General features: G+C 37.3%; 1 protein-coding gene across 2 annotated transcripts in view; it reads right to left on the bottom strand.

Moving 5' to 3' along the window:
- Positions 1-9,774: 9,774 nt before the first annotated feature.
- Positions 9,775-26,700, bottom strand: part of LOC131047036 (MACPF domain-containing protein CAD1) — a 73,677-nt gene continuing 56,751 nt past the window's right edge. For both annotated transcript variants that reach the window (XM_059207866.1, XM_057980830.2), the window contains 2 exons: positions 10,761-10,924; positions 9,775-10,673 (listed from right to left, as the gene is read on the bottom strand). In XM_059207866.1, the coding sequence (XP_059063849.1) occupies positions 10,032-10,673; positions 10,761-10,924 (806 nt within the window). In that variant the 3' untranslated portion in view covers positions 9,775-10,031. The remainder of the gene's footprint in view (positions 10,674-10,760; positions 10,925-26,700) is intronic.

The following is a 26,700-nucleotide window of genomic DNA, read 5'->3' as shown; positions in this document are numbered from 1 at the left end:
ATACTTAAGAAAATTCAAAAATAAATTGCATATTATTGTTCTACACTAGATTCTATACACTTTTAAAAAAAGAAGTTGGCATTTTCGATTATTTTGATGCAAGTTATGCCCAGCGCACGAACAAGTACCAAATTTTCAGGATGCAGTTACTTCAAAAAATCATAAAAAAAAATACTCAACGAAAAATTACAAAAAAATACACAACTTCTAGATCTCACTCCTACCTATCATCCTACCAAAGAGTTTTTCAAAATACTAAATCTAATATATATTTTGTGCAATGCACAAAAATAGCTATGTTATGTTTTTCTGAAAAAATCAGGAACAATTTTTCGTGCGCGAGAGGTTTGACCCTCTTAATCTTATCCAATTTTTAAAAACTTTAGTAGTTTAGAAACTAGATTCAGAGTACTACAATTCTTATTATTTTCTCAACTCCTAGTTTTGAGTGCATGACCTTCAAATATCTCTTTGAAGTTCAGGTTTACCTATTTTCAAAAAAAGTGGCCACTTATACCCCCCCTTTTTGTTCACCATCTTGGTGCACTTACCCCCATGTAATTTTTTAATCAGGGAAAAAGGATAAATTGAAATTTTTCCCTATTTTAATGGAGCGGCAACATTGCTTAAATAATGAAAAATAAGTTTTGAAAAAACAGGAGGTTGAAAATAAGGAGGGGTTGCTTGTTGAAAAAAATAACATGTGGCTTCACCATATTTTTCCTCTCCCCTTTTTATTTGCCTAGAAGTTTTATTTGCAAAAAATATTATTAATAATTTCATTTAAAAATATTATTTAAGAAAATTGTTTAAAAATAAGAAACAATTTTACTATCCATGGGGCCACTAGCTCCACAAATTGTTATTCAAAAAGTTGAGCAATCGTTGCTGCTAAAAACAAGCTAAGCAACGACATAGGGACCTGCCCTAAGCCTTCAACTCATGTCTCTGTAATTCTTAAATCCTAGCCTTCCATCTTCATGCTAAACTTGTTCTTCTAATTTCACTATCTAATTTTTGAAATATAGATAGGTTGGTGCAACTCATAGCAATCTACATTCAACCAAATATATCCATTGCAAATCTAGGCACATCCAATTGAACTTAAGGATGCAATCTATTTCAGCTTACTTAGAGGAGCAATTAAATTAGATAATAAAATTTTGTACACGGATTAAACCATTCAAGATTTGAAATATTTCTTTTAATGTGGGAGATGAGACCTCCAATTTATGACTTCAATCACCTCAACCCAAACTAAAGATTCTTGAGACATATATATGTTCACAATACACTATCTTTGAGTTTATGTTAAAATGTCATCCCCATTTATTTATTTAGAATCAAAACAAGAAAACTACCACGTACTTATGCATTTGATATATATATATATATATATATATATATATATATATATATATATATATATATATATATATATATATATATATATCCCATGGTGAAGATTACAATGATATATAATTGTGTCGTCGTACGGTATGAAGAGTTGGACGTGGAATACGCGTCATACAATGAGTTGGGAGCTAAGTGTGCCATTTGTTTTGTATACCATTTGGTTGTTTGATTTTTGCATTTCCTAACATAATAAATGAATGAATGAATGAATGTTTTTAATCACGTCCACGAGGCCAAGCAACCTATGGGACCCATAGATAACCAACGATGAAACATGTATATCCAAAACCCCACACCTATACTTCCTTTTCTTTCTGCATCTTGGATCTTCTACTGTGTAACTTGACTAGAAAATATGCAACCCTTATTATCTTCTCTTCTTCGAACAAGTGACCCAAGTTGTTCCCTTTTAATGTCTCAATATAATTGATCTGGATGCCCTTGTAAGGTGAACATTCCATGATGTAATGCCATTCTGTCTCAACCACTTCTTGAGTGCAATATCTACACCTTCTATTTGCCCATTTCTCTTTAGGTATCATCCATCTTCCAGTCTCACATCTAAGTTGGTGTGAACTTGTTCTTATCTGAGAGATTAGCATTTTTGCTTTCCATTTTATTTCCACTCCTATGTAGGTTTTTTGCGTGTGGTCATATTTAGAGTTAAAATGTTTGACATAGTATTCCTTTTTCCTCCCAAGTGGCCCTTTCCACCTACTTTCTTTGAACTTTCCTTGCACATACTTTTTTATTTCCCCATTGTTATTTGGACATTCACATATGCTAATACCCCAATTGCTCATCCATTTAACATTTTGTTTCATCCACGTGCTCTTTCTTCTATCTATTTTTTCAATAGTTGTCATTTTTGGCCAGTGATGGGTCTCCATGTTATCTAATCTTCTTAGATAGCTTAACAGTCGAAACATAGCTGACGCCTCAACGGGGAAAGCCCCGGCCTCCGCTAAGACAATCTCATATGGAACCGTAGATTTAATCTTGAGGCTGTGTTATTAAATGTTTTTGCACTCTTTCTATTTGTCTCCATTTTTTTGTTGAGGTGTTGCTACCCAAAACTTCACATCCATATAGTACCATTGGGACAACTAAAAGCCCAAAAAGAGCCTCTATTAAAATATCTAGTGTTAACGACATATGAAGCAGACTGTAGTAATGAAAGCGCAAGTGCAAAAAGAGTGGCATGACGATGTTTTTTTAGTACATCGCTTGTGAGCTCACAAATCCCATGTTCCAAATTTATATGTTGCGACTATAGGGACCAGCGAAGGAAGTAGATGAGGATGAAGTTGTGGAGGTTTATGAAGCGAAGAAGATGATTTTGCTTGATACTGATAAATCATTAAGTAGGAAAAATGTGTCCAACAGAGTTCAATCTCTTTAGTGTTCATCTATGCTCTTGATAGTGGTTTGCACATGCATGCTTCATAAGGATGCAGACGATCTTCGTGATCTAACTAGGCTGCATGTAGATTGTGCTTGATCACCTTCACACTCTTTTGAAGAACTAGGTTAAACTTGTAATTGTGTGGAGAATTTGGGCAATGTCCTTCACGTCTGGTTCCCTATTTATAATAGGGTGGCGAATTCGAGTGTTCTGAGGCCATGGACGAGGAAGGCCAAAGTGTCAAATAATGTCTTTAAAGGTGACAATGGTATCTTGATGAACTCTGAGTTTCCAGAATCCAATCTTTCGTATTTTTTTCTCGTAGCCCCTTGGTGCCTATATATAGTTTATGTTAAAATATTGATAATTGTAATCTAATACTTTTTCATTAAAGCCATATTTTTTATTAAAATACCTTGAATACAACAGTATAGGCGACATGAAAGAAAGACAACAAAACTAGAGTGTTGGTCCTATACTAGCTCAAGTGTAACAACCATTAATAACAAGTCAAAAGACCATTGTTAAAAGACCTACCAAACCAACAACAACACAATAGCAGAAAGTCATAAACCTGACTCAAGAGTGGGGAGAATCACCCATAACTCGACACATAAGAATTTTTTGGGGGAGGGGCAGGCGGGAGGGGAGGAACTTACTTTTCTACCAGCAATAAGCAATAGTTCATGCAATACTATTGTTAAAGACATCATTGCAAGTAGGATAAAGCGGGGAAATCCCCTCAGAGTTTTCAACAACAACATGAGTATATTGTTGCTCTAGAACAACACCTAGAGCAAATAGTTGTTGCAAAACAACACTATAAGCAGAGTGCAGAATAGACTGTTGCTGCAGAACAAGTTCAGCAGGAGTAGAAACCACAAAGCCAGCGAAGGCCTCACTAGTAGTAGGATCCAATGGAGCAGCAGAGGCAACGACAATAGTAAGAGGCCCAACATCATCCCGAGAGGAGTCATCATCATTTAAAGAGTCATCAAAATTGGAATCATCAATAGTCAAATAAACTTCATTCACATCTTTCCACCACATCGCGGACTCTTTACGACGCGAGAGAAAATAATCAATAGCTAGGTGACCAATTGAGAAGTATCTACAACAACGAAAGGGGAGGCCCTCATAATTCAATGATTAGGTCCATGGCCTATCCCCAACCATAAGAACCACATCCCCAGGGAGAGGCATAAAGGATTCAAGCAAAAGTAGAATGACCCATAAAGGATGTGGTATCATCCACCTTCAAAAAGCATTTAATAGAGTTGCCAATGGCCTCATAACCGAAAAGCTCCCAAAAATGAAGAGGAAGATTGAGAAGACGAACCCACACGGGACACACATTGAGTGGTTCAATAAGAAGGTTAAAAGTTGTCCAGGGTTTGATTGAGAGAGTAAACTCCTCAGGCCCACAAATTGCTCAGCACCAAGTCACAATCATTAGAGGAAACAAAAGAAGCAATAAAAAAACCCTTAACACAATGGTAAAGCTCAATGGGACTAGCAACCAAAGGCTTCCAAGAGTCACTCACCCAGCAATGTAGATCCGAGAGGGAAGGCCAAAACCCAACAAATCTACACACCAACTCACAATGTTGGTAGAAACCAACATTCTCAACTACATCTTGGCCACAAACCACAATAGGGGAGGTCTTGGCACAAGGAAGAGGACAAGCTTTCCACTTGGGCCGAAGAGCATTAGCAGATCTTGCCACACGAGCAAAGTTCCACCCACCAGAAGTACCTGGTTGGGGGGCTCCAACACTTGCAAAATTATTGGCCAAGCCACTACCAACTACTACACCAGACCCACCAAGAGTCAGAGGAGTGAAAGAAGGCTCACCAACATGGGAACCTACACCAACACCCAGAAGCGAAGGGTCCCACACACCATTAGAGGTCGGGCACCATTGTGAGGCATAAGAGCATTACAACCTACAAGCACAACAAAAATGAAGGGCATAGCAAGGGAGGGTGTAGGAGCTTCATTTGAAATATACAAAGTGGGAGACATCGCAATGGTTCTTTTTCTACTTTGAATATATGTTATATGTTAAATATAATTTTTGTCTATTATAATTATATATGTTAAAATATTGTTGATGTGTATTTTATGGCACCTCAAACATAGAATAAAATACTAAATATTCTATCTTCTCTTGAACAAAGAAACCTCATATGCTAAACAATGTGATCAAATGAGAGGACACAAAGGTTTACAATGCAAACAATTGACTTTATGCTCAGGAAAGACTTAACGATGTATAATGTGATCTTGTTGGAATCACAAAGGGACTTATGTTTATGAACACCGTTGGAATGTGTAATCTATACTAATTCACTTGGAAAAATAAAAGATAAAGGAGATAAAGGTTAAGAGATCTAATCTAATCCTAAGGACAATGACAATAAAGGATGATGCTTTGATAGACAGATTCCATAATCAAGCTTTGCTTCGCTATGCAGGAACAACTACACAAAACTGATGCAATCTCCAAAGGATAACAAAGGATTTTCATATTGTAGACATTCATCAAATACCCAAAACTTAAGCAATTCAAATGAAGACCCACTATTGAACTTGTGCTTAATGAGGTTTAGACTAACCATACACTGCAATTTACAATCAACAAATTACAAATGGTATGAACCAAGATTTCATCAAATACCATTGCATTTCTCCATTATAATCAATGAACTTTATCTAAATTTGAGAACTAACAAGAAACCATGCAACATGTAGAAACAAAGAATTTCACCATGCTTCAATGAAAATCATGTATTAACTCCAACAAGTCTTGACAACAACTTCAAATTTCTTCCTCCTACTCTACTTCTAACTACCAATTGTTTCTGCTACTACCTATTAACCTTTACAAATGAGAGAATTGAGCCATATATAGATGTCTCTATACAATTCAACAACTCAATTTGATTTAAGATCAACTGCTGAGATTACATTACATGACAAAACCCTAATCAGGGTTAGTTACAACTAACTCCATTCTAGCCAATGAAATAATTACAATAATGTGGACACATGTCCTTTGAATGATGACCAATAAGAAATGAGGGTAGGTACGTCGAATGAACTTCAATGTAGTGACATGTGTCACTCGCTCCCTCCTTGGATGAATCGGGTTCAATGAACTTTGACATGCTAACTTGTCATAACTTGAGTAGTTGATGATGAATAGGACGCCACCTCAACTTGCTCCTCGTGTAGATCATTACAAAGAAGTGTTTGTGATTAAGCGATATTTCTTGATACTCAACATTATCCAATCACTCAGAGTGATGAAGATGGGGCATATTCCCAAATTGTATCACGTTTTGTGATCAAGCATCTAACTTTGCTTAACTCTTTTGAATCTATCTCTCTAAGCACGCTTGCACAATTCATCTCCATACTTGGTAATTTAATCCTTGTGATGTACTTCATCCTAAGAATACTACCTCCTCTTGATAGTCCTTGGTCTTGAAATGTGAACATGAGCTTGATGTAGAATATGCTTGTTGATATTTGACCTTGACTGACCTTGTCTTTGACCCAAATGCCTTCACTTGTTGTAGGGGTACCTACATGGCGTACTAATATTGAATACCTAGATGTCGCTTGATTCACCTTGATGCCTTTGCTTGATCTTTCCTGTATATGATGCCTCTAACCACAATCTCCTTATAGCTCTGACCTTGATTCTTGGAATTCCAAGGAAATTCAAGATTGTCTCATGTTTTTCAACCTTATCATCATGCCTTGAATACCTTGATGTTTGTAAGGTGATCTCCATGATGTAGTCTTGAATGTGCACCCCTCTACTCTTCATTAATGATTACTCTCGCTAAGCCCTTATTGTTACTTGAATCACCACCTCCTGTCACCCTTACTCCATGCCTTAATCCTACAAAACAAACAAACCATACATTAATAACATCAAGTCCTCACTATTCCATTCAAATTTTTAGACTAATCAAATGTTCTTCGAGGACATGGCATAGATATGCTTGCACTCCTTGGACCTAAAACATTTTCATCCTCCCTCTCTGAGTGCATTTGAACCCCCATCTTGCACTAGCGAGTTTGAGGTATTTATCTACACAAATAAGATATGTGCAAGCTATTGGTCTTAATGTGCAAGACCCTAGAATGCATTTGAGGGCTCTGTTTGCACAAACTTTGAATGAGTGCCTTTGGTGATAGCCTTCCATAACACCAATAGAGCAGGTTTTAAGGGGTAGAATGCATAAACTAAGGAGCGCATTGAGACTATAGCCTCGCATAAGATGTATGATATAATTTAAGGGTCCTTATGCACAAGGCAAAATAGGTTTAGAGTATAGCAATGCACAATTCTGCAAAGGCATGAGGTTGTGTTACAAAGAGGGTGGGTGCAAGGTTTACCAAGACTTACACAAATTTCATAATACTTATCATGAGCACATTTCAAGTCCTATGTTGCATGGCAAGGTTTGGAGGTAGGCTTATGTAACATAGTTCAAGTTGAGCACACCTCAAGGGAAGGACGCATAAACCTTCACCTTAGAAAAAATTAATATTTCCCCCTTGAGTGCAAATGGAATAAGGACTTCCATAATGGGTTCTTTGCTTGGAGCACATCTGACATACATGTTGCAAGGTCTGATTATGATGCCCTTGATCTAATTTTGAGTTCTCCTTATGGGCACATATGAAGGGTACTTATGCAAATAATAATATAAGGTAGGATTCCTCCATATGCATGCAATGAACCACCAAAGATAAGGTCAGGTTTAAAGGGTTGTCTTGCAATGAACACTAGTTGAGCAAGTTTGATGTGTTTGCATGCATAACATTGACTTAAAACACTTCACACTTTCCCTCCTCTTGAGCGCATTTAGATATCTTGCTTGCATGTTGATTTCCTTCTTAGCCCTCTTGGCTAGATTCATTCATCTCTCATCCCTATGAGTGCATATCAAGAGCCTTCTTGCACAACAAATTTAAGGTGGGGCTTTGCCACCTCCACTGTAGCACAAAGAATATGGAGCTAGATTTGAGACCTTGTGTGCACATGGATGCTAGGTAGGAGCATACTTAGGAACGATGTTTGCACAAAGTTTTGCCTCGATCGAGTTTTGAATGATGCTATGTTAACATCCCTCTTCATTACTCTAGTGCGCATTTAGGGGTCAAGCTTGCACAAAAGTTACCAAGTGCAAGGGTGAGCGCATTTGAAGGAGGATAGGCATGCACAAAATGTTGATTGAAGATCCTTGAAAGCACACTTAAATATTTTCGAACGATTAACTTGAGGTAGAGTTTGACACCAATGCAAAACTAACCCCCCTAAACCTTGCATAAATTTATACATATTGGGAGGGAGTTGAATTTTACTTAGACAAATTTTCATGATTTTACCCCTCTAGGCTTTACATGATGTAGACTTGAAATACATGACCTTGTGTTGTGCTTTCAATTCCTAACGGAACTAAAAGCAAACTTACCAATCCATGCACAAATATCAACCTCCACTGACATCTTGCACCCCTAGCCACTTGACAACATTTGACAACATTAGCAACTTTAGCAATTTTGACAACCTTTACAACATCCCTCAATCCAACCCTAACACTCACAACACAAACCCTCACTCACTAACAAAGGCTAACAATCATGAGATTACTGCCAAGCTTGAGGACAACCTAAGTAAGACACCTAAGCTAAGCTAAGCAAAAAGTGGGGCTTTCCCATTTGCAATGAGGCGATATGTGTGAATACTATACCTCATCTATTGCGCTCTACTATTTTTGCATGAATATTTATGCTTTAACAAGATTGACAAGGAACTATCTGAAACAGCAGATGCATTATTTGTTGTTTGGTATCATGATTTAATTAAAGATGAAAGAAACAAACTTGGATATATATCTTCACATGGAAAGCATGCACTAAACCCTCATTTTTGTACGACTTCACATTAAAGGATTATGTAAGACAGATTATGCACGGGGCTTGGGCAAATTAGGACCTTGCAGACCAAAACTGATTTTACTACAGTTTTTACATAAAACAAGTACAATCAAACAAGAATCTTATATATCAATGAGTCCCTTTCGAGTCTTCATAAAAGACATTAAGAAAATATATCCAAAGATAACTATACCAAGCTTTATAATGACATCTAATGATGTAAAGCTTTTATTACTTGTTATGAGGTCCAATGTTACCATGATTTTAGCACTTTATATTGAAATCTAATGATGTCAAATCAAACATGTTTTGTCCAAGGGGCTGTGATCTAGTGTTTGAAGTGTTCAGTTCTCATTGTAGAGACCTAAAGTTCAAATCCCCAAAAGTGTCATCTAAGGTGGAATTCTACATGGTGACCCTTTATCTTCCACTGTTTGGCTTCTATTGGTAATTTCTAAATTTATTGTCTAAAATGTTGGTGCTCTAAAAGAGCTAAGTACTGTATTGCTCATAAAGAGCTACGTATTAGTATCAGATGATTCAGATGCTCGTTTGTTCTGAAATGTTTGTAAAATAAAAATTAAAAAATGCTTTTTCTGCATGGAATGTAAAATGTAAGCAAATATAGGAAAAGCAGACAGAACACTCGTAGTAAATGAAAAAATTTGGAGGTGGCTCTAAAGCCTGATTAGAGGTGCTCATGTTGTTGACATAGCCATGGAGATTTTTATTGGAATAAATGAATTCAGTGAGATATAATTTCTGAATAAAATTGATTGGGAATAACCGGAGGACATACAAATCTTTTGACACACCTTTACATGTTATTTGCAGCTTTAATACAATTTCATGTTCCAGGTTCTGCACTATCAGATTACTGTAATTAGCAATAGGCAACTTGTTATAACACTCGATTAGAGTTATCATACAGAATACACTTAAGATCTAATGGCAGAAAGCATGAGAATCCCTCAAAAGTAGGCAAACCAGGTAGAAACCTAAATTCATAATTATTTTATTATTACTAATTTCTATAGTAGAAACCTGCTTTTGAATGCTTTGACAGAGAGTAAACTATATAAACAATTGTTAAAAGTCCTTGACAATGCAAACCTGCATTAGAAACCTTCAAGATATATGCAAACCAACACATGCATTATAAGTGGAAGCTCAACTTCTTTCAAAACATTATAAGTGTGCAAACTTCTCCTGATTATCGATCACTTAGGAGACTGGCATGTGCTTGGATTAATAATTCAGTAGTGAATACTTTGCACGCAACACAATTTTTCCTTTCTCAACCCCCAACTTTGCACCACTAACTATCCAATGACCAGGCATATCATGGGGTCCCCTGATCATTTCCGTTAAATCAACAATTTTCGTAAATTTCCCATTTTGGACAGTTAACTCTGAACCAGAATTAGCTGGTGCATCTGACTTCTTGGACTGGTGGTTTGAAGAAGATGCAGCTGCCATGACAGAAGCTGGTGTATGATCCCACACCGATCTTCGAATGGTACAACCTGGGACTTTCAAATATAAAAGTTTAAGGTGCAAAACATTTTTTTGCCCAAAATCCCAAACACCTAGTTGTGCTCCAGTAACAATATATACACCAGAAAGATCGCCTATCCACATTTCACTATTCTCCACAGGTGCAGTGCTAACATAGGAGAAGTTCTTCCATTTAACAGGTTCAAACCATCTGCTATCTTGTTCTTCTGGTCCCTGCCATTTAGGAGGCCCGATTGGTATATGTGCATCCCAATGCGGTCGTAAAATCTTAGGAAGCGATGACAAATGCTGCAACTGAATAACAAGTCTATTGCACTTTTTCCCTTCAAGGCCCAATCTAAGGCCTGTCACTGGTCTTCGACCAACAGATACCTGTGTGCTGCCATGCATATTAGAAAAAATCGAAAGAAAATCCTCACAAGAGCATGAAAAGCAACTTAGCACTAGTTATGGACTCACCTGAGATGTGCAAACATAAAGTTTAGGCCCCATCAAACTAAATTGTAGGGAAGGGCAAACTGGCTCCTTCCGTTGTTGCCCAGGCAGTTCACTAGGAAGTGGAGCCCATACACGAAGAACTTGAAATTCCAAGAAATACCTGAGCTCTTCAATTGGAGGTTTATCTGCATGGAATGTTTGAAAAATTATACTCCACATTTACTAAGCTTGACATGAGAAAGCAAAAAATGGCTTAGTCAACAAGTAACAACCAATAACTCAAAAAACTTAAAAACATAACAGAAGCAAAATATGAAAGTAAAGAACAGGAAAACACCGTCTTTTCTTCTGCTTTATACAGGCCCTTTGCTCTAGGCACACTCTTAGATGCAAATTATTGATTTAAATTTAAAGCTTATTGTCAGATAATCTCTATTTGTAATACGTTTCTGTAGCCTGATTACTCCATATATATGTAATTCTGAGCAAAAAATGTGAGCAACAAAAATTGACACATTTTTCAGTTGCTTCTGGGAACAAATGCAGAAAGAAATGGATTGCAAAACATTAAGAAGTTCTTGTATCACCTGTGAGGCTAATAGATAATTCACAATAAATGATAAGATGCATGGGAAGTAGCTTTGTCAGCAGTTTAAACTTTACACAATCAGCACAACTCAATGTCCTTAACTTAAGAAAACTTTTATGAAAAAACACGGGCAGCCATGAAATAGTCAAACAGTGGTAAGAAAAAGAAAGAGATCAATATGCTTGAATACATAATCAACTAGAACATATTTCAACTTTTTATCTTTGGACCAAACTATAAAGGGACCTGTTGATGTGTTTTTTATACACACAATAAAATACCAAGATACCTTATCCTCTCTTGAACAAAATCTCAAATGCTAAACTTCATGATCCTACGAGGTGACCCCAAGGTTCCAAATGTCGGGTCTCGACGTGTGGATAAGCTCAATGGTTTGATGTGATATTGCTGGAATCACAAGGGGGTTTACGTTGTACATGAATGTTGCTGGAACATGAAGACTTGCTGAATTTGAAAAACAAATGGCAAAAGGAATTAAGAGTTGAGAAACTAATCTAATTCCAAGGTCGATGATAACAATGGATGATGTTTGGATGGACACGTTCTCTAAACTAAGCTTTGCTTTGCCATGCTAGGAACAACTTCACAAAACTAGTGCAATCTTCTAGGGATGATAAAGGTTTTCATATCATGAACATCCATTCAAATACCCAAATATGGCGCAACTTGAACATATATCCACAATTGAACTTAGCACAATAACAAGGTTCAGGCTAACTTTGCACTGTAGCTTACAATCAGCAAACCACAAAAAGTATGAACCAAGGAATCATCATCATCCACACACTTCTCCATCATAATCAATGAACTTCAACTAAAGCTTGAGAAGTAACAAGAAACCATGCAACATGTAGACGTTACACATAGAAATCCACCATGCTTCAATAAAAAACATGTATTAAAATCAGCAAGTCTTGGCAACAATCCCTTCTTTCCTCCTACTCTACTCTACTTGCTATCTAATTGCTATCTATGAACTATTAACCTTTACAGTGAGAGATTTGAGCCTTTTATAGTGCTCTCAATACAATTCAATGGCTCGAATTGATTCTCCAATCAACGGCTGAGATTACAAGACAAAACCCTAATTAGGGTTTGTTATAACAAACTCCTTCTTGACCAATGAAATAATTACTAGTATTGGACACATGCCCATCTTTGAATGTGAACCAATGAAATATGAGGTTAGGTATCTTGGGGTTTGTGTATCCATAGGGTGAATCAGGTACATTGCATCTAGACATCTTGACTTGGAATCCTTTGATTGGTGGAATGATGATTGGAATGCCACCCCAACCTAGATTTGTAGACTTGATACCTCATCACAAGTAAGTGTTGATGCCTCAGGCAATATCTCTTGATACTCAACATCTCCAAGCCTGGCATGGTGTGATGATGATCATATTCTCAAATTGCAACATCCTTGAGAATATGTTCACATATAAAGTTTATAGGAATATTTCTATAAGTCTCTTGCATATGTGTGATTTTATCCCCTAGTTGTCACATGATTGGTGACAGGAAAGTGGAACAAAACAAACACACTCAAGCAAATCCTACCGCACAACATTCATAGAGCCTAAGATTTGAATGACACCTTCTAGGATAGTGATAGAATAGATGGGTCACGTCCCATCCCCTGGATATATGTATAGGAAAAGATATTGATAAAACAAAGACATTGGAATTCTATGTATGATATGTTATGTGATATTCTTTTATGTTCAGTAATTAGTTAGTATTTTGTACGGATCAATTTCTTGCTTCCTTTGTATAACTGAACCCATGGCATAAACTACAACATTCAAAAAGTACTTGGGGCTCAAAACTTTAGCTTGTGTTCCACAGTTTTCTTGCTAACATTGGTTTTGTCCAAGAACTTAGTTAGGTTATATAAAGGGTAGAAAGAAAACATTCAAATTTTTTTAATTTTAAACTGGATATAGGAGAGAAGAATAAGAATGTGATGATAATCTATAACACTCTCCTCTTGGCATCTGCCCTATGAGAGAGGATTAGACACAAAGGGGATAGAGAATGGAAACGGGGAGGAATTCCAACAAGAATCCTTGAAAAGATGTGACCGATAAAGAGATACCAAATAACTACCATGGGAAAAGATAAGGAGTAATGTAATCCCAAATCAAATACACCCATGGCCAAAACAGATAACAAGAATTCAAAAGAAATTAAGGAGCAAATTGAATTAGCAAAGAAGGTGAACATGGCAAGTCCGAATGCAGAAGAAAGGAGATGCAAACAAAATGTTGAGAGAGAGGAAATGGGGAGGAATTCCAAAAAGAATCCTTGAAAAGATGTGACCGATAGAGAGATACCAAATAACTACCATGGGAAAAGATAAAAGAGAAATGCAATCCCAAATCAAATACACCCATGACCAAAATAGATAACAAGAATTCAAGAGAAATTAAGGAGCGAATTGAATTACCAAAGGAGGTGAACATGGCAAGCCCAAATGGAGAAGAAAGGAGATGGAGACAAAATGTTGAGAGAGAGGAAAGATATTGCAGAAGAATGGAGAACGCAGAGAAGCTTAGGATTGAGCGTGCCAATAAGGGTGTTGTTGAGGCACCAAGACAGTTGTTGCCGAAGAGAAAAAAGTGAAAATATGGAATAATGGAAGACCCCAAAGAGATCAAATTCATGGTGGGAAAAAGCAAGACAACTATTAACTACTTTGTTGGAGGACATTGATGACTATGGAAATTCTAGAAGGTTGTTGTTATGAGATCATATAAGCACAGAGGCTTCACTCCTACCGCAACTCTTGAAAAGTCCTAAGATCAGACTAGACTTGTCAAACCTAACAATGAAGTTGGATGATACGTTTCTTGAATTTTTGAAAACTCCGAAAAAGGTTTTATCCATTCAAGAAGAATATTTGGAAGAATTAGTTAATAAAAGTGTAAAGAAATTGAAAAGAGAAGTAGAAAAAGAAGAAAAGATTAAATTTAATTCAGCCAAAGAACTAGATTGACTAACAAATGAAATGTTGTTAACAAATAAAAAGATGAAGATATGCTTTAGAAAGTCAAAACCCCCTAAGCAAGACCCATCCCTTAAGCCATAAAAGTGTAGGAGAATTTTAGTAGAAGAGATACCACAAAAAAGAAGAGTCGAGAGAGAAAGAAGATGAAGTAGATTGGGAAGAGATACTTGGAAACGAGTACTTCGACAAAAAGTTAGCAATAGATAAGGGTAGAGAACACAAGCCCCATATAGTTAAGAGTGTAAAGAAAAAAAAGGAAAACAGTCCACCAGCCCATAGACCGAAACTAGAAAAGAAACAGAGCAAGATAGAGTCCGCAATTTAAATACCGATATTCGGCAAGGACACAAGGGCCACAGAGCACATATTTTTATTAGAATCATTATGGGTCAAACAAGACATTGAAGAAGACAAGCCAAAGTAACTAGACTTTGCATCTTCTTTGCGGAAGGAGGTATTAGATTGGTATAAGAAAACCTATTTGAAGCATGAAAAGAGTTGGGATGAAGTTAAACAAGACTTTTTGGCATTTTTGACACTCCAAAAATCCCTACGAAGAATGTTAGCAAAATAAGGAATCTGGTACAAAAAGAAGATGAATTGTTAAAGCTTACGATAAGAGTTTCAAGGAAGTTTGCAGAAAATTAGAGCAGCAAATCCAGAAATAGAAGATTATAGACTACACCTCCTAGAACAAAACAGTTGGAAGAGGAGGCATCTGAAGCCATACTTCAGATGAGTGCGGAGGAAACAAAAAATAAGAAAGGAGAAAGCACAAATGCAAGACTCCTGCAGACAGTGAATGTACAAGATAAAGAACAAATCGCACCGGAAGACACAATTACAAAAATACAATAATATGGTGATTCCAAACAAGTTAATCACAAAATGGACCTTAATAAGGTACATGGTCACATCCAACACAAAGTTGGAGGACCTTATTGAACATCTCCTAGACTCCCTGGCTACCGCATTAAAGATTAGGTGGGATAAAGCCACAAAAGAGGAGGAGAACATAAGGGATTTGGCTATTAGAGAGAGTCCCTACAGTTACACCTCCATTAAAGCAAAGGAATGTGGAGATATAGACCAAGGAGCTCGAGTCTAAACAAAGATTGGACAAATTGATGATGGAAAAGCTTAAGATTACTGTTGACGTGTATTTTGTACACTATCATACACAGAATAAAATACCAATAGGCATCTTATCCTCTCTTGAGAAAATAGTCTCTAACTGCTGAAGATTCGCATAAAGGATCAGTTAGGAAGACTCCAAGGTTCTTTGATGTAGGGTCTCTACGTGTGGACAAGCTCCAGTGGTATGATGTGATTTGCTGGGATCACAAGGGGACTTACATGTGATGATTGAACTTCCGATCTGCTTTGCTGGACACGGGCTCTTACTAACTTAGATTTGAAAAAAATGAAAAAAGGATAATGGCGAAGAGAGGATCTAATCCTAATACTAAGAATGTAGGAGCAATGACTTGATTTTTGATGAAACTCTAACTAGATCTTGTTTTGACATCAATGGAACATCTACACAAGGCTAGTGCGATCTTCTAAGGGAAGCTTTATGATGTACAAATTATCACCGCAGGCATAGATACCATCCAAGTTGATGCATATCAATGAAGAGGCAACAAATTGAAATTGAGCTTAAGCTGAACGATTCCAGTTGACTACACAAGGCAAGTCTGCAATCAACAAACTGCTAGTAGTATGGATATACGAATTCCACCATCAATCAATCACATTTCCTCCATTCATCTAATCATCTACCATCTAAGATTGAAGACTCAACAAGAAACCATGCAAATTGCAAGAAAACGACATATTTCACCATTACTTCAATGAAAATGGAGTTTGTTTACAATCAATGGCAACAATTTCTTGCCTTGTCCTCCTATTCTACTCTAATTGCTATTCTATCAACTTCTAACTGCTCTCTATCTTCTAACTCTCTAGCTATTGCTAATTATTTACAACTCTCTCTAATTGCTAATTGCTAATTATTTACAACTCTCTCTAATTGCTAATTGCTAATTAGCCTTTACAAATGAAATGCCTGGGCTTATATAATGCCCACAATACAATTTGATGGCTTAGATCAATTCAAGATCAATGGCCAAGATTTTACAATGAAAACCCTAATTAGGGTTTGTTACAACCATTACATAACATTTAATGCTTGACCAATGATAAAATTGTATTGCCTGGACACATGTCCCCTCTAGAAAAATCGACCAATGGATAGCCAGGGTAGGTACATCGGAGTTTGTGCCACCTTCCATGAGTTAAGTACATTGAATCTGGACATGCTGAGGTGGACCACACTGACTGGAGGAGCGATGACTAGGACGCCACCTCATTTGACACTTGTAACTTGGTAGATATTCAACTTGATGTTGTTGAGAAGCTTGCTTTAATTAATTCATTCTGGAAGTATTTACTTCTTCAACGAGCCCTTGTTCTAACTCCATGTGTCCTTGATGTGCAGGATGATGATGTACCTCGCCTTGGAACGCTGGATTGAAAGAGGTCACCCATGTCCTGGCTTGATCGTCCTGGCGAAGACCGTCCTGGCGAAGACCGTCCTTGATCCGGCTTGATTTTCCTTGAAGAGATCTCCATTTGATGCCTACACAACATTTCAAAATTAGCACCATGATTTTGCAATGAATAGCATAGATTAAAGAGCAAATTTTAGGAAACTTAATGATACGTCCTTTATTAATCATTTCCTAAAAAACGATTGAGCTTATTGAAATTCAAAATTCAAAATTTGAAATTTGAAGGCTATGACGATCAAAATTCGAAATTAAAACAAGGGATCTTGTCATACCTTACTTGAGAGTTAACTCTAGAATGCAAAAACAAGGAAATCGCCTAGGCAAAATCAAAATTAGATGGCTTCAACATGATCTCCTTTAAATGAACGATCCTTCTATCAATTCATCACCCTTGAGGATATCTTTGACGTGGTCTTTGGCAATTTCGCCCAACTTGAGACTAAGCTCGCACTCCTTTGATGATGTCTGCGCCCTCCTCTTGAATGACAATTTCGCACCTCCTTGTCTTCTCCAAATCGCATGCTAATGAAGGATGTTAAATGATGATTTGAAATGAATAAACCACCTTCCCTTTATAGGCGCTTACCTTCATATTGATCTTAGGCCGACTTTGGTAAATAAGACAAATTTAAAATTAACTTAAAAGGCCGACCCTTGTAAAATGAAACAAATTTTAAATCAAGCACCCCATTTGATTTTTTATTAATTAATAATTAATTATTAAATGCCTTTATTATTTAAATTAATAAATTTCGATTTTTATAAAGGCAAAAATAATTAATAAATATCAAGCGCAAATTTTAAATGCCATTTTTAATTAAATTTGCAATCCATCGATTTTAGCATTTAAAATAAATTTAAAGAAATGTGTTTGAGCGCCAAATTTTTGAAAATGAAATAATACGTACCTCATCGCCCTGGTCCCTGACTAAGGGACAGGAGCGATCCATCAATTTGGTCTTGATCCTTGCATTTTTGACGTCCAAAATCTTGATCCTTACGTTCAAATCGGCATTTTAGCTGGGTCCTTCAAGTTTGATTGACTTGTTTGTGCGAAGGAATGTCTTTAAGATGTGATATCGCCCTGGTCCCTTGGAGAGGGACAGGAGCGATCCTTATGTCCTGGCCCAAATTGGCAAACTTTTGATCTTTGTTTCTTGTTCATTGCCTCTTAAAGGACGTCCTTGACCTTGCATACCCTTGCCTTGTCATGATTTTGAAGGAAAATGAGTGCTTTGATGAAAATCGCTTTGGTCCTTGTCCAAAGGACAGGAGCGATATAGGCTCCTTGGCTCAATTGATAACATTTTGACGTCAAAAACCTTTGTTTATCATCTTCAAAAGACATCTTAGACCTTGTATGACCCCGCAAAACCTTGACTTAACGTGATTTTGAGAGATTTGGCTAATATAATAAACATCGCTCTGGTCCCTTGGAGAGGGACAGAAGCGAACTTCAAGATTTTAGGTTTGTCCTTGCTTCCATCAACTTGCCATCGCTTTCATAATGCGAGATGAAGTCCCTTGATCCTCCTTGGTCGCTTGATGCTTGTTTAACTTTTGAAACCTTGGCATTTATGAGAATTTCGCTCTGGTCCCTTCCTGAGGGACAAGAGCGAACTGGGGATTTGAGTGCAAATTCCTTCAACGTGACGACCTTTGTAACTTCGTGCTTGATTGAAATGCCTTGAAACGCCTTTGCCACCTTGCTCCTCGTCTTGGAATGTCTTGAACTTGAATAAGAAGCAATATAACCATCATATCGCCCTGGTCCCTTGGAGAGGGACAGGAGCGATCTTGCTCTTGTGGGCTTCACTTCACTTTATCACCTTCAAAGTTTATATTCAACGGATTCGCAATGTTCCATTCCATTCATCCATGCCTTGAGATCGATTGTAACTTGGCAAGAAAAATCATCTATAACAAAAATCGCTCTGGTCCCTTCTTGAGGGACAGGAGCGAACTTAAGCATTTTGGTCCTTTGTTGGCAATTGGCAATCTTCAATTTATCTTCAATGAGTTCATTTCACCTCCTTCCTTGCCTTCAAACATAAACTTGACTTGATCTTTGCCCAGATCGTACCTTATGAAGAATTTCGCTCTGGTCCTTCAGTGAGGGACAGGAGCGAATTTGACCCTCTAGGCAAAAACTTCATCATTTCATTGCTTTTGATCAAATCTGGATGCTCTATCATGCTCATTTCGTCCTTCACCATGCCTTTGATGTCTCGATTTGTCCAAACAAGGTCAGGAATGGCTCAACTAAGCATTTTCGCTCTAGACCCTTGGTGAGGGATGCGAGCGATTCGCCTTGGTCCCTTGGAGAGGGACAGGAGTGCTTTTCGCTCTGGACCCTTGGAGAAGGACACGAGCGAAATTTGACTTTTCGCACTCTCTATCAGGATAATTTTTATGGAATATAACATTTAAGTATAAGAAAAGTTATATTCCATATATACTTTCAGGATGTTTGAGAGTGGTTTCAGACCTCCAGGAGTTATATTGCAAAATCTAGTTTTTGGAGGTTTTTTCAGTTTCCAGACTTAGTCAAATTTCAGGATCAGGGCATTCCAGACTTAGCCAAATTTCAGGATCAGGACCTCACTCAAGCCGGACTTACTTATCCATGTGATCCCCTGGGCAACGTTCAAAATGCAAAGGCTAGCTAACAAAACCCTAAAAACCTAAAAAAAAAACAAACCCTAAAAAAGCAAAAAAAACATGGGTCCCCATTTGCAATGGGGCGATGTGTGAAAACGTCACAACAATTACTCAAATGATTCGGATAAAAATAAGGGAAGCTACAGCGAAGGCATGTCAACAATTGCGCAAGGAAGAAGCAAAATACAAGGAAACTTCTTCAAATTCCACTCATCCTCAACAAGCACAATCTTCTCAACCTTCACATCATACACACCTTCCTCCTCCACAACTTCTCCTATGCAGTCCATAAAGGACTTTTTAGCTAGACAAAAACAAATACAACCAGTGGCATCTTCGCAATCATTACAACTTCCACTAGTGGGATCACAAGTAGACATTGGGAGTACCTCCCCTTTACACAAATTTCAATTGGAGGATATTTTACGTCAGATGGCAAGGCAGGAGGAGATTTTAGAGCAACATGTAGAGAGCTCCAACCACTCAGAATATATAATAAAGGAGATTTAGAGCAATTTCCATCAACTACAAGGGGACTCATCTCAAACCTTGGCAGTAAAATTGAAGCTTTCGGGAGATGGAGTTATCAAAGATACATAGCTACAAAAGAAGACGAGACAACAAATAACAATATAACTCCAAACGAACAAGATGGATGAGAGAAATAAATGTGCTACCAAACACTCTACATTGGAAATTTACATTAGCACATTGAAGAATACTAAGGGGAACATTAATGCCCTCTACCAATTTTGTCTACAGTGGGGAAAAGTGACAACTCAAATTAAGGCACAAATGGTCCCATGAGGCCAAAGGGGTACAAAGGGTACTGCCTTTGGGCTTAGAAGAGATGAGCTTCTAGGGCACCCTGTTGTGAATACACCTCATCCCTCTATCATGGTGAGTTAACACACCACAGAGTTCAATCATAGGAAGTGGTAAATGGATGGCAAGATGAGGGGGAACAAGTATAGGACACCTCACTAGGTACACCACCTTGTTGATGTTTGTAGCTAGGTCGGATTCCTTCTAGGGCCGACCTAGCCTATGGGTGACTAATTGGCCTATCAGCCTTAGTCACATTAATGTGCAAAATCAATATGTAACTTGTGAATTAAGCTGGCCCTAAATGAGTGATATAACTTGTGATATGCAAATATAACTTGTAATTGCAAATAGGGCCGACCCTATAATGGGCGCCAATTTAAGAGCATATTATTATTATAAAGTTGTTCTCCTTGTGAGCCGACCTAGGATGCATTAGGAGGCAAAGACTCATATATATTCAAGGTTCAAGCAAGCATCAAAGAGATCCATTCATTCACTCAAGCATCAGCGAATACCTTCTTCAGCAGAGCATATACAGATCAGCGAACTCATTTTCTTGGTCAACAAGTTCAATTCTTAGTCAGCGAGCATCACTCCTTGGTCAGCGATCTCATCAGTGAATATACTTCTTGGCAAGTGAATTCCTTTCTCTGCCAACCGAACCATCAGACTGCAGATCAAATTCCTCTCCAGCATTTCGATCTGCACTTGTAAGTCAATTTGGACGGCATTGTGTCATCCTTTGGCAGTCTGATGTCCTAGTAGAATTCAGACTGTGTATACAGCATATATGATGAACTAACCTGCTTCTATGAGTGAAGCGAAATTGTAAAGTGATTCTCAGATTTGATTAATATAATCAGAGATCTTAATTGCTAGGTTTTTCACCTCCAAGAGGGAGGTTTTCCCAGGGTATTGCTGTGTTCTGTGTGTTTATTGCATTATTTTCTGTTTGTTGCTATCAGTCTGATTTAAAAATTAACACACCTCATATGGATGGCACGACCCACATGAAACCATGAGGGATGGTATATCCACTCTTTGGCCTAGGGTAGAGAATCTCTAAGACACACTATCGAGTCACCTTATCCTAGCTTCCCTGCGGTTGAATTTCTCCAATAAGTTAGAGGTATCTTATGATTAAGTTTATGTCTCTAGCCCCATGAAGATAGTTACTTGGAGTTGTGACTTTAGGGCAAAAACTAGGGCATTCACAAAAAGGGACATTACAATCTTTTACCTTAATGTGTCTAAACCTAATCCTAAATCATTTGAGAAAATCATAACATGGTATGAAAAGAATAGTCATGTAGCAAGTTTTATTGGTTCATATTGTTAATGCGATAGCTATGGTCGGATCCTTCATGCCGACATAGAAAATGGCAAATGTGTGAATGGCCTATCGACCTTACACATTTACAAAGTCCGATTTAATATTAATACTTATCGACTTTGTATTTGCATGTATCCCGCCACCCACGGATAACAAAAAGACGTGTTGGTTGAAATATAACCGATCACTAATGAAGAGACATGATTGTTAATAAGAAGCCGACCCTTGAAGGAGACCTGTTGTTTGGCATCACCAATGCATGGGTATATAGTTCGGTTTCCCTTACACTTCCAAGCAATCGAATTAATCATCAAGCAGATCGTATTCTTCTTTGACAGCATTGTGATATTCTTCAGCAGTTCAAATCTCCCACATCAACAAGCAGATCGTGTTCATCCTTAAGCAGCGATACATTCATCTTCAGCAGATCGAATCTTAGTATATCTTCACACAGCAGTTGCATCATAGACAGTAAGTGGACTGCACTTCTCATACACAGCAGATCGTACATTTTGTGAATTGAAGTGTTCAATAAATTGTTTGATGCTAACTTCAAGGTGTGAAGCATATTCATTGTAAAAACATCTTGTATATTGATAATACAATAAGGAACATTATTGCTGGATTTTTCACCTTCAAGAAGAAGGTTTTCCCAGGGTATACTCTGTGCATTTTGTGTGAATTTTCTATCTATCTATCTGATCACTAAAATTTAACACATATGTGAACTCTTACACATTAGTGTATGGATTGATTCTCCTCATATTCGTTAAACCATGATTTGGGAGATGTATGATGATTTAAATAAATCTCCATTCCCAGAGGATTCAGTTGCAAAAACCACTTGATGTTTTTTCTACCATATGATTTTCAAGCAACTATGAATCTTGAAGAATGGGAAGAACTTCAGTGTTCAGATGAAACAAAGTTTTGTCTCGATACTTCTCCTTTGGAGACTTCATACATTCCAACATCAGCTAATACAACAAGTGTTAATTCAACATCTTGTGAGGACACAACATCTTTTGGAGATGATAGGTGTAGTTAAATGACATGCATTAAGATCTCATCTCCTCCATCTCCTGTTGCATTTGATGATGCTTGCATTGCTACATTCGTAGATACTTGTGATTCAGTGCAACAAGATATACATTATCTTTCAAACGTGGCTACTTGGGATGACTATTTGACAGACATTGCAGGTAGGTTTGTGGAGTCTCATATTTCAGATTCAAGAGACATCATTGATGATGTTCATCTTCTCTTTGATGGAGATGATTCTTCTTCAATTGTTGTGAGGGAACACTCTAACCCTCTTGTTCATTCTCTACATGATAATTTATTACAGTTTGACATGAGTGTGGATACTTTTGAGCAGCATCTAGAGGAGGCTCATTTGTCTTCAAAGGAGATATTTGAGTCTTTGGATCTTGTTCTACATATATCTCCACTAGATTCTAGATTATCTTTGTCATCAATATGGCCTAGAATCTAGTTTGGAAGGGGCAACTTTCAACATCAACATGGAGAATAATTTTCAGAAACTTCATACATCTTGAGTTTTCTTCCTACACATTTCTTTCAAGAATGGGAAGACATCATTCATACACCTTTTGTTTTGTTTCTTCCTAAGGAGAGGAACATTGTTTTGAACATCTACCCTAGGTTTAGATCCCACATTGAGGGGGGGCTCCATGGTCTCTTATGGGGGATGGAGTGACAAGGGGTTGGCTTTTATCTCATATGAGGATTTGTCCTTCTCATTCTTCAATGAGAGCATTTTGTTTTCATCTCTCTTTTGGCAAGGAGTTTTTTCCCACTAGGTTTTCTCCTTCTCTCCATTTGTGAGAGATTGCATTTGTACATGGGTACCTAACATGGCCTAGTAGTCGGGACCCATCTTTGCATCATTTGCATTTGTTCATCATTCTCCCTAAGATGCACTTAAAGGGGATGTTAGTGTGAATAGGGGTTTACCTAACATGGCCTAGTAGTCGGGATCCATCTTTGCATCATTTGCATTTGTTCATCATTCTCCCTAAGATGCACTTAAAGGGGATGTTAGTGTGAATAGGGGTTTTTCCTATCCAGTTTCCCCCTTCGTAGTGTGAACAAGGTACATTATCTAACTAGTTCCTAGTTAGAACCATTTCAGAAATGTTTACTTAGTGAGTTAGGAATCTTTCTATAAGTCTCCCGTAGACATGATCCTATCCCCTAGTTATCACATCACGTATAGGATTAAGACACATGTAATCAACCTAGTATATTCCTATCTCTCAACCTAGTATATTGCATTGTAATCATCATTATGAGATTTTGAATTTGACATTTTCATTGTTAATGTTCACTTCGAAATTCAAATGTTTAATACAATCATTCCAATGTGTTTACAACTTTGTTGTCTAGTAGTTTTCCTAGTTTACTAGTTTGTAGTAATAAGTATGCAAAAAATTTTAAGTGTCATTTGCAATTCTAAGATTCTTATACTTATTCCTTATAAATCTTCTTATAACTAATTTTTCATTACTATATGTATGTGTGGCACCCCCCATCGCCATTGCCATCCCCAAACTTGGCCCTCAGTCCCACCATCCCTCAAAACCCATTAAAAAACTTTGTGGTGACTTATCTACACTATCACATTACATTACTATCTGATGATATATATTCCAACGTGTTGCATTACTATATGATAGGAGCTGACTATTCCTAGTCCCAAGAAGTACTTTTTGCCATGAAATATTGCAATTTTGCATCAAAGTGCTAGAGCTTGGTGTTGACAGAAAAACCTTGACCAAAGTGTAAGATTTAATATTCTGTTATATGTAGTAAACCTTGGTGTGATGCAATAAAAAGGGAGAACTTATAAATGCAATAAGTATAAACCAATTTATAATCAATTACATTCATTCATATATACATCCATAACATCATATATTCATTTACTTTAATGTCTAACATATGCCTTATAATTCATTCATCATTCTTCATCAATATTATTATATATCACATCTATATTTCACACTACTTTATTCTCACACATTTAATACATATTATTCAACACGTGTTTCCACTCTATTCCGCACCCTTATCTCTCACTTTTCCCTCTTTGTATAGCCTTTATGTCTTTTTATAATGCCTTTCCATCATATCTTTTCATAATAACTCTTAATTATCTTATTCCCACGAATTTGCCTTTTATTCTATAATATTTTACTCTTTTATAGCTTATTTAGGCATACTAGAGGTGTTTTAAAGCTATTTAAAGGGTATATAATGGATATATGGGTCTAGAAATGGCCTAAATGACATGTGGTTCTCCACAACCCTTCATATCCTACCAACACTTGGGTTCCCTTGTTCAACCCTTATGTCAACTTCATCTTCATTGCAATATGGTTGGTAACTTTGTGGTATCTATGAAGCTCCAAACCTTTCAATGAAGAACCTACCAATGTTGCACCAAACTTGAAAATGTTCTCTTCTTTGAGACAACCTTGATGAAGAACTCGTCGGTCTCAACACAAAATTTGAGAATGCAACCAACTCAAAAATATGTTGGCAGACACTATTTTCTCTATGTTTATATTTTTCCAAAAAACTTTTTCTATATATATTCTTTTAGTGTTGTTAGTTAATCCTTGTCTTCCAATAAGGCCTACACACAATTGCCCTTGTTTTCTTTAACTAATTGATCATGGCCCCCCTTGGGGCCCCCCCTTGGGGCCCCAAAATTTGAATTGGCAAAGGAGATTCATCTTTATATTATCTTGCTCACTTAATTCACATTGTGGTACCTATGTTGCTCTATTTTCAATTGTTGACCGAGGGTTCTCTTAGGGAAGAAGTTGAAGCTTAGAAGGAGCTAGAGGAGTGGGAATTAAGGGAGATCTTGTGGAAACAAAAGTCTCGTATTGAGTGGCTCCAAGAAGGGGGCAAAAATACGTCCTTTTTCTCCAATTCAATCAAGGATAGGAGACATGGAAATTCAATTTCCTCTATTGTATCCTCCCAAGTAGTCTAGCTATCTTCTTTTCGATACATTTCAAAGGAGGCTATGCAGTATTTCTCTTCTCTATTCTCTGAAGACTCCCAGCGGAGGAGGAAGATAATCTTATTTTGGATTGTATTCCTCCTCTTGTTACTAATGAGATGAATGAGATGCTCATCAGCCTTATCACTCTGGAAGAATTAGAGGGAGTGGTGTTTTAAATGAAGAAAGGGAAGCACCAAGACCAGCTGGTTTCCCGATTGAGTTTTTTCAAGAGTTTTGAGAGATTATCATAATTGACTTATTAGCAGTGGTGCAAGAGTCACAAATCAGTAAGCAGATAATACACTTGACTTGTTCAAGCCAATTGCCCTTTGCAATGTGGTCTACAAAATCATCTCAAAGTTAATTGTGGATAGGCTCAAGAGGTGGCCTAATAGAAATATCTCGGAAGAGCAGGGGGCTTTTGTGATTGGTAGGCAAATTGTTGATGGAGTGGTCATAGCTGTTGAGGCCATTCACTCGATGGAGACTTCTAGGGAGAATGCCATGTTTATCAAACTTAATATGGCCAAAGCCTACGATAAGGTCAAATGGTCATTTCTTCAAAAAATTCTTATGGCCTTTGGATTTGGAGAGGATTGGATTAGCTGGGTAATGTGTTGTGTTACCTCCACCTCGTACTCTATGCTTATCAATAGTGATCCCACTGAGTTATTTGGAGCTTTGAGGAGTCTTAGGCAAGGTCAGCAGCTCTCCCCATATTTTTTATCTTACTGGCTGAGGGCTTGGGTCACCTATTAAGATCACATCTGAATCAAGGGCTGATTTTTGGTTGGAGTTGGGGTGATGGCCTCCCCTATCTTTAACATTTATAGTTTGTGGATAATACTGCTCTCATGGGAGTTGCCAAAATCAAAGAGGTGACTAACTTTAGAAGAACTTTGGATAT

This window comes from Cryptomeria japonica, chromosome 7 (genome assembly GCF_030272615.1).
Source record: "Cryptomeria japonica chromosome 7, Sugi_1.0, whole genome shotgun sequence".
Classification (NCBI taxonomy): domain Eukaryota; kingdom Viridiplantae; phylum Streptophyta; class Pinopsida; order Cupressales; family Cupressaceae; genus Cryptomeria; species Cryptomeria japonica.
The sequence above is the reverse complement of the archived record's forward strand: the minus strand, read 5'-3'. Positions and strand labels throughout refer to the sequence as shown.